Source organism: Rhinopithecus bieti, unplaced genomic scaffold, assembly GCF_001698545.2.
Source record: "Rhinopithecus bieti isolate Rb0 unplaced genomic scaffold, ASM169854v2 scaffold_5260, whole genome shotgun sequence".
Lineage (NCBI taxonomy): Eukaryota > Metazoa > Chordata > Mammalia > Primates > Cercopithecidae > Rhinopithecus > Rhinopithecus bieti.
Window position 1 is genome coordinate 2,588,348 of NW_016805896.1, and position 14,972 is coordinate 2,603,319.

At 54.2% G+C, this 14,972-nt stretch overlaps 1 protein-coding gene across 26 annotated transcripts in view; it reads left to right on the plus strand.

Annotated features, from left to right (window-relative positions):
* The window catches only part of CELF4 (CUGBP Elav-like family member 4), a 321,682-nt gene that overhangs the window by 290,104 nt on the left and 16,606 nt on the right, over positions 1-14,972 (plus strand). For 12 of the 26 annotated variants that reach the window (XR_001886010.1, XR_001886011.1, XM_017873965.1 and 9 more), the window contains exons 7-10: positions 1,118-1,265; positions 3,359-3,508; positions 7,671-7,736; positions 9,512-9,595. Coding sequence is in view for 24 of the 26 variants with exons in the window: in XM_017873965.1 (XP_017729454.1) it covers positions 1,118-1,265; positions 3,359-3,508; positions 7,671-7,736; positions 9,512-9,595 (448 nt within the window). In the remaining 2 variants the exon portion in view is untranslated. The remainder of the gene's footprint in view (positions 1-1,117; positions 1,266-3,358; positions 3,509-7,670; positions 7,737-9,511; positions 9,596-14,972) is intronic. The other 14 variants (XM_017873961.1, XM_017873971.1, XM_017873978.1 and 11 more) reach the window with 4 other exon arrangements.

A 14,972-nucleotide genomic window follows, 5' to 3' on the forward strand; every position in this document is an offset into this window, starting at 1 on the left:
CACTCCCCTGGGAGCCCCAGAGAGCAGGACACGTAACCGAAAATTCTGCTCTATCCCTCGCCCTTTCCCTCCAGAGTGAGGAGGGGCCAGGAATGAACCCATGAACCCGGGGAGTGTAACTTCAGAAGGGTTTGAAAGAAGGCTGGCCCAGTTGGGGTGGCTGCCAGGAGGATGTGGGTTGCTGTCTTGGTTCTAAGGGGCAGAGCTGAGAGAGGCCCCACAGAAACGTGGGTTACCCTGAGCCTTTTCCCCTCAGCCAAATCAACGTTGAACCCTGGGAAGCGCAGATGAGAGGGGGAAGTTCAGGTCATTGGTTGCAAACAACCCCCACTCCATGAAACGGAACTTCAGGCCTTCTGGTCTCTCCTGGCAGGGCTCCTGTGAGACGCCCTAAACCCTTACACACCCACATTTCCGATATCCCCTCAGGCCTCTGGCCCACCTACTTCTTTCTTTCTTCCACATGTGAGCCCACTCTGTCAGCCTCTCTTGGAGCTGCCTCCAGACTGGTAACCACAGCCGCCATGTGGGTGGCACTGAGGCCAGCCACGGTTCTGGGTCTGAAAATGCAGGCTTACCTCACTTCTGCAGCACTGTCTGCCTTGGCCGCATTCCGCAGCCTCCCCTGTCTGCACTCACCTTTGTGACAACACTAGGGGTGCCTGGGGTTCTATTCATAATTCTCCTGTCACTTCTACCAATAGACTCCAAATTAAAACCATTCTGGACAGAAACCTGTGCTACGTTAAGTTCTGCAGAGGCTCATCCCGCATGTCTCTAGTGCTTTGGATGTCACTTCCCCACAAATGACAGGCCGTACACAGGGCTGACTAGCACCCACGGAACCAGTCTCTTTCCCTGCCCCTAACAACAACTTTAGAGTTCCAAAGACCCTAGCATTACTTTTAAATATAGTCATCTCTCAGGGCGGTGGACTCTAATAGCTGTTGAGGTACAGGGCAAGAATGGAGAGGCATCAGGGCTTTCTGGAGTGGGAGACTGTCTGGGGTGTCTGGGGCTCAGAGCCTGGGAGGTTAGTCTCCAGGAGCTGAGGCCCCTGTCGGGGAGGGATGCCCCCTGGAAGCACGTGATATTTTTTCCACTCCCTCTGCCCCAGCTGATGCAGCAGCAAGCGGCCCTGATGGCATCAGTCGCTCAGGGCGGCTACCTGAACCCCATGGCTGCCTTCGCTGCCGCCCAGATGCAGCAGATGGCGGCCCTCAACATGAATGGCCTGGCGGCCGCACCTATGACCCCAACCTCAGGTGAGCTGGCAGGTGCCAACACACGGTCTGGCCTGGTGGGAGAACAGCTGGCCCCAGGCTGGGACCTAATTTCAGCTATCAGCGGACCATTCTGTGGCAAAAGCACATAGTGTCTGGGCCCAAGAGGCCTTGCCTTCTGGCAGTTTGTCTCAAAAATGTTCTAATCCCTGAAGATCCAAGGGAAGATGAGATGTGGGACCCATGCAGTCTAGGGTGTGATTTCAGGGTGGGGTGGCTTTCTCTCAAGCTGTTTAACCTTATCAGGAAACAATGTATCTTGATCTCTACTAACAATAGAGACCTGGAAAGAAATTGACATGAGGACACCTCCCTACGGTGTCTATGAGGAAAAGAGCCTTGGGCATTCTGTGGCCTTGTTCAGTCCCTGACCCAAGCACAGAAGGAACCCATTTGGGTATTGCTTTTTTTTTTTTTTTTTTTTTTCCATTTCCCTTTAATGCAACCTAGACTCACTGGCTTTTTCCAAGACAACTATGCAACAAGCTAGAGAGAACCACAAGAGTTATCAAGGGGCAGGAATTTGGAAATGACCCAGCTCACAAATCATGTTTTTGATTGAATCTTGGCTATTGTCCATTCCAGTGAGTCTCAACTGTTGCAGTTATGCCCCCGAATCCCCAGGACATCTGACAATGTCTGGAGACATTTTTGATTGTCACAACTGGGAGTGGGGATTGCTACTGAAATCTAGTGGGTAGAGGCCAGGGATATTGCTATACATCCTACAGTGCACAGGACAGCCACCACAAGGAACTATCTGGCACCAGATGGTAATAGTGTCAAAATTGAGACACTCTAGTCTAGTCCTAAGGGCTGGTCCTGTACCCCAGGCTCTCATTCACTGAGATCCTTGGCTCTCTGTGCCTAGGCCACAGCAGCAACTTTCCTAACATCTGAGAGATGTTCCTTTCCCAGCTGAAAGCCACAAAAGACTGTGTCATCTATGGGCTCAACTTGAACACTATCCTTCACTTCTGATCCCCAACTTCAAGTGATACACATGAGCCCAGGCAGTGGGCCAGCCTCAGGTCCATGTTCTCAGAGGGACCCTGCTTCCTACATGAGAGGAAGGCCCTTTCCAGCCTCTGGGCTTTCAGTACAATCACCATAATATCCACATCTCAGGTTCCACCGACCTGGCATAGGAAGGACACAGGATATTGTCATTTGACCCCAACTTTATTCTCACCATCATGACCACTACTATTGCTTCAACTGGAGGAGGCCAAGGTGTCTTCTTTGTGTATGAGCTAGAGCTGACTCTGGGCTCTATAACAACCTCTCTGCCTCAGTACAAGAGAATGCCAGAATTAAGACCTACTCCATCTGAGCAGAAAAACTTCTTCCTGGAGAGGCATATCAGCTCCCCAGTGACCAAGTAAAGACCAGCTCATCCAGCCTTAGCTGGAGAGAGTAAGAGCACTGAAAAAGATTTAAGGAGGGCCAGGTATGGTAGCTCATGCCTGTAATCCCAGCATTTTGGGAGGCCGAGGCAGGTGGATCACCTGAGGTCAGGAGTTCAAGACTAGCCTGGCCAAGATGGCAAAACCGCAACCCTACTAAAAAATACAAAAAGTAGCCGGGCCTAGTGGTGCATGCTGGTAGTCCTAGCTACTTGGGAGGCTGAGGCAGGAGAATTGTTTGAACCCAGGAGGTGAAGGTTGCAGTGAGCTGAGATTGCACCACTGGACTCCAGCAACCTGGGCAACAGAGCAAGACAAAAAAAAAAAAGGACTGAAGGAAGACCAAGTGTGGTTACAGTCAAGGGCATTGAGAGTAGTCTATGTGCTGTCTAAGGACAAGCGATCAGGGTCAGAGAAATCTTCTTTAGGCAGGTGGAATTTGGACTCTGCCCTAAAGGATGGATACAGCTGGAATAGGTGAAGTCACTTCATATAGGGAGATAAGCCAAGGCATGGGTCATAGATAAGATTGAGCTGGTATGTGAGGTCCAAGTCTATCCACATGTCCTTGGAAACAGTTGAGTGGAGCTTTATGGGTGGGCCCTCCTCACCTTTGTTCTGCTTGCCTCCCCTCCTCCTTCACCCTTCCATATCCCTGGAATATTCCAGGTGGCAGCACCCCTCCGGGCATCACTGCACCAGCCGTGCCTAGCATCCCGTCCCCCATTGGGGTGAACGGCTTCACCGGCCTCCCCCCACAGGCCAATGGGCAACCTGCTGCAGAAGCTGTGTTCGCCAATGGCATCCACCCCTACCCAGGTAAGCACATCTGTTAGCACTTATTTCCCTATGCAGCACATTCTTTATCCATGCTGTCCCTGCCCTTGCTGTTATAACAAGATGTGGCTCCTGCCCTCTGTCCATTCCTTGATGAAACCCCAAGTGTGATCAGAGAGGGGCAGCCTCCCATCTTCCTTCAGGGAACCTGTGATGGAAGAAATGAGACCCAAATCCTACCCTTGGGGATGTGTCATTCTGATCTGGGAGACAGAATCCCATTCCATATGCTCCCTTAGGAAAGAAAGGAGGCTGGGTGCAGTTGTACAACCATGTAGAGAGAGATACCAGTAAGTGCAAAATAATTGAGTGTCAATTTAACCTACAAGAAGTAAGGGGATAGAAACTAGAAGAACAATCAGGGTTAGTGTTAAGTAGGAAAATACTTTTTGGGAAGGAGTGGAGGGAGGTACAATGATTGGCAGTCTGTCTAGTACAGACCCGTCGAATCCCTTGCTGTACGCAAAAGCGCGATTAGCACCCTGGACAGCTCAGCACCACAGACAGCCCAGCACCTTGGACAGCTCATAGACTCTTATCAAAAACTCTGCCACACAGAAAGATCCAGGAGGCCTGCTCCTGATCAACTTTGTTCCTCAAACTTAGCTGTCCTCACAGGGTGAGAGTGGCCAGTTTACCTGAAGCAACTCTTCTCCCTAGTCTGGAGAATGGGCTGCTATCAGGGCAGGGAAGCTGGGCCCAAAGCCCTGTAGTAGACTACAAGGGCAACATGCTCCAGATGTGGAGAGTGCCACCCTGCTTCCTGGAGGGCAGAGGATGAGGTTAGAGTCCCCGTAAGTATCAGTAAGTACTCAGTTTGTGCTAGGAAAGGGGGGCCCAAGAAGGAGGGCAGGACATGGACCTATCACCTGGGAAGTCAGAGTCCATTGGGAACACAATCTAAGTCTGCAGAAAGATGAGACAATAAGGCAGAATTAAGTTTGATCAAGAGTGAGTGTTCTCAGACTTGAAATGCTAAAGATCCCAATGCATGGAGAGTTCTGTAGGCTGAATAAGCCCAAAAGAGCCTCCCCAAGGAGGAAGCTATCATCGAGCTTTAACAGATGGGCAGGAATTGGAGAGGTAAAGATGAACAGGGAACACCCTCCTGTGGAGGGACCTGCCTGGCAAGAGTGGAGCTGGTAAGGAGATTGGCACACAGGGCTGGTAGGCCAGCCCAAGGTGGATTGGCAGCAGGGGCTGGGTCCTGTTCCCCATTCTCGGTGCCCATCAGAATCCACTGTGGGGCTTTATATAACCACATAAGCCCAGACATTCTCGTTTCCCTATCTGGAATGCAGACCAGGCATTTGTAGTATATACAAGTCCCACCAGCAGCAGAGTGCAAGGTCAGTGTACTAGAGGGAAATAGAGGAGAATTTCCTGACTTTGAACTTGGAGTTGTCCTTGATCCCATTCCCCATTCCAGAGTTTGCCCCATAATATACTCCTCAGTGCACCAAGAAGAGGCCAGAGGAGTCTAGAGAGTGAAGTGATGAGGCTCTAACGATCTGGAGTGTTATTTAAAGATGATGACCCCAAGCTGGTAGGGAGGCAGGATGGAGCTGGGCAAGCTGGGGGTGGAAGAGAGCCCACCAGTCTCAGGCTCATGGGCTGGGAGGTGGCATCCCCAGCACATCTGGGTGTCTTCATTTCCCACCCCTTCCTGCCCACAAGCCCATCTGGATCTCTGGATCCTGATAAACCTGCTCCTTCCCAACCCCCTCCAGCATCTGTGAGCTATTTCCCTCATGGAATTTGGAAATGTTTCTTCCCCCATTTGTAACAATCTGTCACATCTCATAAACAATTCCCTGCCAGAGCAAGAGGGAGGGAGGGATGGGGGGAAGGAAAGGAAAAAAGTAGTACATTAAAAAAATTAATTTACCATCTTTAAATGCAGAGTTTGGACTCACTGTAATGAGCGAGATCCTTCAAAATGTTCACTCTTTGGCAGTTACTAATGAGGTCGTTAGAGAAGTAGAGAGGTTCTCAAAAATGCTTTTCTCTGCTTCCTAGCCCCAGGTAGCTTTTCTGATCTCCCCTCTTGGGTTCTTGCTGGATGCACACAGTGTGGCCTTTATTGTCATATAAACACCCTTGAAGGGGTGGCTCCTGCAAACATTAAAGATTGTTCATTCATTCTTTTCATCATACTATTTGCCAGATGCTTATGATGTTCCTGGCACTGTGCTGGAGACTGCCATGCAAATCGTGCAGGTTATATTTTGCATAAGGGCACCAAGCTGTGTGCCCAAAGGAAGGGGCACCCTTTTCTAATTTGCACAAACATACTGCATGGGTGAATAGCTGGAAAGACCAACAGCACAATTTGGACATGGTTCTGTCTCCATAGAGCTTAGAGGCTGGCAGAGGATGGGGCAGAGGGAAGGCAGAGAGGAGACCACCCTGCCAGGCACATCACACTGAAGAGCCCTCAGCTCCAGCCTCTACCATGGGGGAAATAAAGGGATGGGGTGTGGGACTGGGACAGCCCCAGGCAGGAAGGAGGCTGCATTGTGGCTAATCTTCAGCTCCCCACATCTGAGCAGAGCCCTCGTGGGTCGGACTGCCCTGCCGCATCCTGCTCCTGGGGGCTATGGAACCTACTGTCCAGTTGTCTCTACGGACCTCTGCCCCAGGCTTTTCCCTGGGTGCCCTTCAGGCCCAGGTGCTCTTTTTCTTTCTTTCTTTCTTTTCTTTTTTTTGAGACGGAGTTTTGCTTTTGGTGCCCAGGCTGGAGTGCAATGGCATGATCTCAGTTCACGGCAACCTCCACCTCCCGGGTTCAAGCGATTCTCCTGCCTCAGTCTCCTGAGTAGCTGGGATTAATGGCGCCCACCACCATGCCTGCTAATTTTTTTGTATTTTTAGTAGAGACAGGGTTTCACTCTGTTGGCCAGGCTTGTCTCAAACTCCTGACCTCAGGTGATCCACCCACCTCAGCCTCCCAAAGTGTTGGGATTACAGGCATGAGCCACTGTGCCCAGCCCAGGTGCTCTTTTTCTAATGGAGGTTTACTGAGATACTCAGGGAAACATGCTCAGAAGGGAAGCTGGGGCACTGTTCCTAGACTAAAGATCCCAAAGCCTGGCAGAGCCAGTTAGCTTAGCTGGCCTGAGTTGACAGGCGGATAAGCCCAGAAAGTTTCTTCCTGCCACCGCATGTTATCTGGTTTTCCCTCAAGCATCCTAGGGTTCCATCCTCCCTCTGGGCAGTCCCTGCCTCTACCACGTCTCTGGGCTTCCAAGGCCAGCCCACTCCCACATTAGTCACCAGCAGCCTTGGTCAGCAAAACCAGTGCCTACTGCTGGCCCATGCTTCAGGCTTTTGCCCACAGCTTCTGCAGAGACAGCAAAGGCAACAGAAGGGAACCAGGCCTTTCCCTCAGCCCAGCTTCCCTGAGTTTCTTGCCAAAGTATCAGTTCAGGGGACCTCTCTTCCCACTGGGCGGGAGACATCCCAGGGTCACAGTGCTGGAAGACAGGAGGAAGGTCCTTGGTCTTCTGGTTCCTTGGTTCTGTGGGCAGCACCCCTCTCTCAGTCTGCTGGGAAGACCCCATTTGCGTAACAGGTCCCTGCTGAGAGGAGCTTGGCCATGGGCTAGGGGTGAAAAACCTCCATGCCTGGTGCAGCTTCCCTGACAGTGAGGGCAGGTCCCTCTTTGTGAGCAGGCACAGTGGCCCAGGAGGACAAAGTAGTAGTGTGAGGCCTTCTTGCCCTTTCTTTCACCCTTTAAGGGCTGTCAGCCCCCTCTCCCTTTCCCCACAGCCCTTATGCGGGGCTGGGCCCCTTGTGTGTCCCCCCAGCCAGCATCTCAGTGTTGAGGCTGCCTTGGCATCTCCTCCCCAGCCCTCCACAGTGCTCTGCATGAGCCCCCATCTTACCCCAACCCTAGGCCAACTGCAGCCTGCATCCCCCAGCCAGGGTGGCCAACTATCTACTCTGCCAAGGATGCTGGGCTAGGGAAGGTGACCCCCAGAGGGTCCAGGCACTCAGGGTTTCTGTCTCAGATGCCCTGCCCCAGGGCAGAGCCTGCAGTAGCCAGAAAAGGCAGTGCAGCTACATCATTGTCCTCATGGGCATAGGGGGAAGGGCCAGTGTGGTGGGCACTGCTGACCTCTGTCCCCTTGGCTCCCTACAGCGCAGAGCCCCACCGCCGCGGACCCCCTGCAGCAGGCCTACGCCGGAGTGCAGCAGTATGCAGGTCGTTAGTATCCACGCGTCCCCACGGCTCCTTCCCCAACTCCGTTTATCTCTCCACGCCTATGACACCAGTGCCTCCTCAGACCTGGGGCCAGCACTGCATGGGGTGGGGAGAGAGAGTGGAAAAAGGGAGGGCTGTGCTGCCAGAGATCCTCCAGGCTGCCTTCTTGTCAGTGGGCCACCTAGTGTGCCCCTGCAGTGGGGGTGGGCAGAACTTCAGGCGAGTGGGCAGGCCAGGTGGAAGTTTTGCCCTTGCTGGGCAGTTACTTGTCTTTGAGGCCAGATTTCCCTTCCCCAAGGAGTTTCCAGGGCCGGTTTGCCCAGGAGCACCAGGTCTGACAACAGCACCACAGGTGAGGCTGGACCTGGGTGTGCCCACCACGGGTCACAGTCACTGGCCCGGGAAGCACAGATGCCTGGTTTGAGAGAAGGAGGTCCTCTAGAAGAGATGCCGTTTCCCCATCCCCTTCCTCACACACAGGCAGCAGGATGGGGTCCCAGCAGGTGTGACAGGGAACAGAGGAAGAGAGGTGGGAAGGGATAGCCTTGAGTGAGCAGAGGGTCTGGGGTCACTGAGTGCAAGCCGAGCTGTCAGCCAGGCTTCTCTCTTTCTCTCACCCCTGGATGACACAACACCCCATCATCGTCCCTGCCTAGCCTGTGTCCTACTGCCTGACCTGATCAGGGTCTCTCTTCCCTGTGCTTAGAAGAGCAAGTGCTGTCTCCCATGAGTGCAGTGGGGCTGCCCGGCAAGGGGTGAGGGAACTGAGGTGAAGCTGGCCTGGCACATCTGGAGCCCAGAGGAGGTGCTGTCACCTCCTGGGTCCCCTGAGCTCTGACTTCAGGCTCTGCTGCTATGGGAGCCAAGCCAGGCAGAGGAGGGAGCCGGCCACTCCTGTCCTACCTCGGGCCCTTTCCAGTTGGACAATCAGTTTTATCCAACTCAGTTCTCTGCTCCTGGGGACTACCCCTGGCAGGCTTCCCAGAGGCCAAGTCTATACCTCAGGTGGCCGCCCACCTCCCACACAGGTGCCATTTGAGCTGGAGTGAGGGCCTGCCAGCAGGAGTCAGCTGTGGCTCAGAGAAGTAGGAAAACCTTCCTGTGGATTCTAGGTGGGATGGGGTGATCTTGCCCAGGCCATTTTGGTGTTTTTAATTATCCATGATTGTGTGTTATGCACACATGTGGTTTATCCACTATTTCAAATTCAATTTGCCTCCCCTGGAGCACACACAAACACGTATGTATGCATGTAATGCACGCACATGTGCACACATGTACACACACGTGCATGTATGCATGTAATGTATGCACACGTGCACTAACACCATGTACACACATGCACACACACCCACACATACACATGTACATACATGTACACACACCCACACATGTGCATGCACACATGTAATGTACACACACATACACATACACCCCCACAATGCATATATGCATGTAATGTACACACACACGTACACTCACACACATGCATGTACACGTGTAATGTACACACACACATACACATACCCACATGTACATACATGTATGCATGTAATGTACACACATGCGTACACACACCCACACACGCATTTCCACTCTTCACCTTGCAACTTCTCTGTTAGTCCAGGAACCGAAAGCTGGCTTTGTCCTAAGTGGCCGAGTGGCAGGGCGCTTTTTGGCTGATCTGCTTTTACTGCCTGCACTGAAATCTCTCTCTTTCTTCCTGCTTCCACTCTCTGCTTTGTCGCCGGCTCTTGCTTCTTGTCTTGGGCCTCCAGCAGCCGCCTACCCTGCTGCCTATGGTCAGATAAGCCAGGCCTTTCCTCAGCCGCCTCCAATGATCCCCCAGCAGCAGAGAGAAGGTGAGTCTGCAGGCCAGCTCCTGGGCCCCTCCCTACCCCAGTTGTCCCCAAAGAGGCTGCTCACCTGGGCCTTGGGCTGGGGTGTGTGTTGGAAAAGTGACCACGTTTGTGTGCTGTGTTGAGGTGGGCAAGGGAAGACAGCAAGGCTGTGAGGAGTGGCCCTCTCCAACTTAAGGGTAGAGGTCCACTTCTTGTGGGCAGCTCTGTACACCAGAGTGGTGTCCGGCCTAGGGCAGGGGCCTGAACAGAATGCCCTGAGTGCTGGCAGGTCCCACACAAGGCGCCTTGCCTACTCTCCTCAATCATTGCTGCTGGCCTGACACAGAGCTCACATATTGAAACCTTGGTTTATGAGAACCGCTTCTGAATGGTTGGGTTTGTGCTTCTTCCTTGGCAAGCCCTTGAACTATCCCTTAAACAGAACCTAGCAGAGGTTAGGCATGTGTGTGCCAGTGGAGGCCTTGTCCCTGACCCAGGGAGTTTCTGATCTTCCAGAGGAGATAGAGGCCCATCCTTGGGGGTTTTCACTGGAGGGCCCACCACTGTGTTCCCAGGGAGCATAGCTGGGAGATGAGACTCCAACAACATGGTGGTTTGCAGAACCAGCTCTGATAGCTGCGTACATTGAGGAAAAGATGGTAACCAGGCTGAGAGGGTCAGGAAGGGAAGCCCCAGAGGAGGTGGGGTCCAAGAATCCCCCTCCTCTGGTGGGCAGGATTTGGCCAGTGGTGAGGGTGGGGAGAAGTAGGAGGGCTCGTGGCTGAGGGGAATAGGAGAGGGAGATGAGTTTATTACCCACAGAAGCTGTGCCCTCTGAGTGACCAGGAGAAGCAGGTGGAGCTCCCAGGGCAGGACTGCGTGGGCAGGATGAGAAGGGATGATAATGCCCTAGTGCAGGCCTAGTGGAAGAACGGGGTGATCCTGGAAAGCTGTGTCCAAAGGCCCTGGTGTAAACAGGGCAGGACAGCAAGATCTTTGGGTCAGTTGCCAGGGACCACAGAATGCCAGTCAGTGTCTTCCCGTCTCAGTGCCTAGGGATCCACATAAGCAGGAAGAGAGGAGGCTGGATGAACAGCCCCCCCCCTGGGGCTCTGTGGGCCTGCCACAGAGAGCTCAGCTTGAGGGGCAGGACACTAACAAGGTCCCGTCCTCTCTACCCCTATGGAAACGGTCACTGGGTAGTGAGGCACCAAATCTGCCCCTGGCAGCCCCTGTGGTCAGAGCCTTCCGGTGGCTTCCAAAAGCCTGACTCATAGCCCCTGCAGCACAGTGTCCCGGAGCCCTCCGATGTAGATTAGTCCTGGAAAGGGCCTCAAGAGTCTGCTGGTCCAACACCATTTGACAGGCCCCAGTGCCAGACAGGTCCCTCAGATCCCAAACAGGTGCCGCAGGCTGTCTGGCTGAGAGCCTGGCCTTCAGAGAAAACCCTTTTGGGTGGGACTCTGGCACCTCCTTCCCCTGTGACTCTGAACAAATCACTCTATCCCCTCAGCCTCAGTGTCCTCACAGCACAGTGAGTAGAGTGGGGAGCATTCTGTGGAGGGGTGTGAGGACCAAGCTGGCTGAGTCTGCCCCCAAACTCCATTCTGCAAGTGTCTGTGCACACCGCCCTTTCTTTACCAAGCTACCACCCCTTCCAAGGCTGTGCATGAGGCATACCGCCCCAGCTCACACCCAGCAGGCAACTTCTGAGATCGGGGGCATCAGGGCTTCCCGTGCCCAGGAGAGCCAAGTTACAGGACCCAGAGGGGTGCACAGGAAGGCCCAGTCTGTACCCTGCCGCACGCTGCTGCAGCTGAGGGACACTGGGCTACCACTGGTGAAGTGGGGGTGGGGGTGGTCCCCTCATTGGGCTGCAACCCTGGGCCTACCCTGCCCTTGCCTTCCCCACAGTCCAAGCCTTCATCAATCAGACCAGGGCCACAAGGGGTGGGATCCAGGAGTCCCCATGTCGACTGCTCCAGGTCCAGAACAGAGAGCTGTGCCCACAGGCCCTGATATTTTTCTCCCACTGGTTTCAGGCCATTGTCAGCTCCCTGAGTCACTCTGGCCTGTTGGCTCAGGAATCTCTGAATCCTGCCCCACCCCTCACACGGCTACAGGTCAATGCCACCCTGCCCAACACACATGACAGCCCCTACTGCAGGCCTTAAACTCAGGCTCCCATGGGCCCTCCTGCCCCTCTCCCACCCTACACTCTGCACCATCCTGTGCATGTAGCTCTGAACTCCTTATTTCTTCTCTCCATCTCTGAGCAGCTGCAGCTCCTGCCCCACTACACCCTGCTCCCTAGTCTAGGCCCTCTGTGGCCAGTCCTGTCTCCAGCCTCTCCTTGGAGTGGTGGGATCTGCTGCCATTGTCCCCATTCTCCCAGGCCATGGTGCATGGGTTGAGCCACCCCAGGGAAGCAAGGGATGGGGAAGAGTAACACACCAACAGAGCCGCACAGCATGGGTGGGTGAGGGCATGGCACTGAGAGTGGTTGTCAGGAAGGCTTCTGTGGGTCTGGAAGGATGAGCAGAGGTTGGCAGCACATAGAACTGGGGAGGCAGGTGGTCCAGGCGGCGGGGGGGGGGAACAGCGGGAGCAAAAGTACAGCTGCTGCAGAGTCCAAGGTGAGCATGGGGCCAGGGAGAGACAGGTGCAAGGTGGGCTGGAGCCTGGCCAAAACCGTGTCCCACAGAGTTGTCCAAGTCATGGACAAGAAAGAAGGCTGTGTTCCTCCAACCCCGCCAAGAGTTGGCCTTTTTATGTCGTGGTCCCCTCCCCATGAGGAAAGTCATGGAAATATCAGGATATTCTGGTGGCAGGGGAGGACCCTTCTGCCACCTCCTCATCTTTGAGCTAAGCCTGAAAATGGACAGATGCCTGAATTCCCCAGAGGCCATCTGCCCCACAGATTGGACGAGGTTACCCTCAGGGATGGCTGCCGCAGTGGCTCTGCCAGGGCTGCAGGGTGGTCAGGGGTAGCTGTTTTCTGTCTCTGCAGCTCCGCTTCACTATTTCTCAGAAGGCTAGCCTGGACCAGATTGGTCTCTAAAGTCCTGCCAGCTCTACCATCTGCATGTTCTGTCATCTGTGAATGAGGGAGTGCAGACGGGCTTGGAGGTAGCTGGAGTTAGACAGCGTGTGGACTCACTGTCCAGGGGAAGGGACTAGAGCTGCTACCCTGGCTTCTTTGTCAGGCGTGGGCTAGAGAGTCATCCCTGGGGCTCCACCACATACCGTGCACATGGGATTGAGCCTGTGGGCCCTGTCTGTGAAGGCTCCTTATCTCTAAGGAGAACAGATAGAACTTCCACATAAAGCAGCTTGCAGAACTTGAACTTGGAGCCAGGGCCCTAAGTCAAGGCAGGTGTCAGCCTGGGGTGGAGCAGTTAGGGCCTGGAAGAGTGAGGATGGGAGGAGGAAGGAAGGTGTGTGCGGGGCTGGAGGGGGCTGGGCAGGAGGACGCAAGAAGGAGCATGCCCCTGGGAGCAGCCAGTCTGGTTGGAGAGGAAAACCTCCAGACATAAAGGAGAACGAGCCCCACCCCAGAGGATGGAGTGTGGATTCGGGCACGAGCAGGGAGAGGCCGGAGGTTCTTTCAGAGAGGGAGGGTATGGGGAGCTGGGGGCCATCAAGGGCACATTCACAGGGCATGAACCAGTGGGAAGACAGCATGGTTGGAGGGGACAGGGTGAGGGGAGGGCCACCAGAGCTCAGGGGTATCCAGCACCAGGAACCCCTGGAAGGGGGTGAGGGAGCACATTTGTGCCTGGTTCTGAATGCGCCGTCCCCTGGCAGGATGCCTGGGAGCCAGCAGTCCAGGGAGGGGAGGCCGGAGGGCTGGGTGGGCAGAGGGTGCAGGGTGAGCAGCAAGGAGGGAGGAGGCCAGTGGCTCCTTGGGCAGCTTTAGGGGTTGGGGAAATTTTTGTTCTAGGCTGTGAACCTTGAGGGAGTAGAAATAGATGGAGAAAAGGAGGAGAGTGGAAGGTAGAGGAGCAGAAGAGAAGGTGCAGAGTCTCTAAATCGAGTCTTTGCTCCAGAACTGGGTTGTCTGGCAGCCTCACTGCTCCTGGAGAACAAGGACGGTTGGCTCTGGCTGCGAAAGCCATGCAGCAGCCCACGTCGGTGCCTTACAGCCTTCACTGTTCAGCTCACGCCTAGGTTTCCAGCAGCCTCTGGTCAGAACCTTGCTTCTTACACAGCGCTAGGTGCAGCTGGTTCCTTCCCATTCCCACCACAGCTTGAATGTCATCATTGAAATGACCACAGGTCACTTTAAAAGATGAAACTATATGTGGCATATGCCATGTAAGACACATCTTGGAACGATTTCCATTTCAAAGAGTTAAAATTGAGTGTTTTGACTATTTCAAAAGAAACAGGTAAATAGTTATTGGGAATTTTAGAAAGCTAAAGCCCTGCTTAGTGTTCAGGGAGTCTGGGGTATTGAGGTTTTTTGGTAGCAAGAGGGAGAAAACTCACACTATGGAGACAGAGAGGCTGGGCTCATGTCCTGGCTCCAGGCCCCTCCCAGCTGTGTGTGTTTTGGCAGGTGACTTAACCTCTCTGGGCCTCACTTCCTCATCTGTGAAGTGGCAATGATGATAATAACATCACAGGGTTGCTGTAAGGATTAAGTGAGTTAGGTACATGTAAAGAGCTCAGAACAGCCTGACACATAGTTTGTGCTGCCGAAGTCACAGGGCTGTTACTGTGGTAACGAAATGAAGAACATTCATGTCATGAGGCTGGAGGGTTTCCTGGCTAATCATAGAGCCTCGGTTGCAGCCCTTCCTACGCACCTATACAGGAGGAGGCAGGATAAATCTTGGTTTCCTGGGTGTGAGGAACTGGGCAGGACAGTTGGGCCATGAGGGGCAGATGAGAAGGAGAGGCTGCAGGCCAGGGGGAGGATGGGCACCCAAGTCCTAGAGTCTGAGCTTGGCCTGCGAGAGGGGAAAGTGGGGTGTCTCCTCAGCACAGGACACAGCTGCCCCAGGGGATACCCTGGTCCCCCCAGAGCAGGGGCTAGGCAGGAGGGAGGCTTCCCGGATCTCCCGGGCCTTCCCTATCCTCAGCAACTGGTTTCCAGAGACACAGCAGTAGGTCGACTCCGCCTCTGGCGTCCTAGGGTTTCCAAGACTCTGCTACAGATCCATTTTATAGAAAAGGCAGCCAAGGCACAGAGAGGTTTAGTGACTTGCCCAAGGGCAGAGCAGAGACCGGAGCTCAGACCTGGGGCTCAGCATCCCTGCCTCTTCTGGGGCTCCCTTGGATCTGGAATGAGACCCCCCCTCCTAACCTTGCCCCCACCCCTCCCTGCTGTGCTGCCTAACTCGCTCACCTCTCCTCTGTCTCTCTCTTCCCCACCCCGCCATCCCTCCTCCCC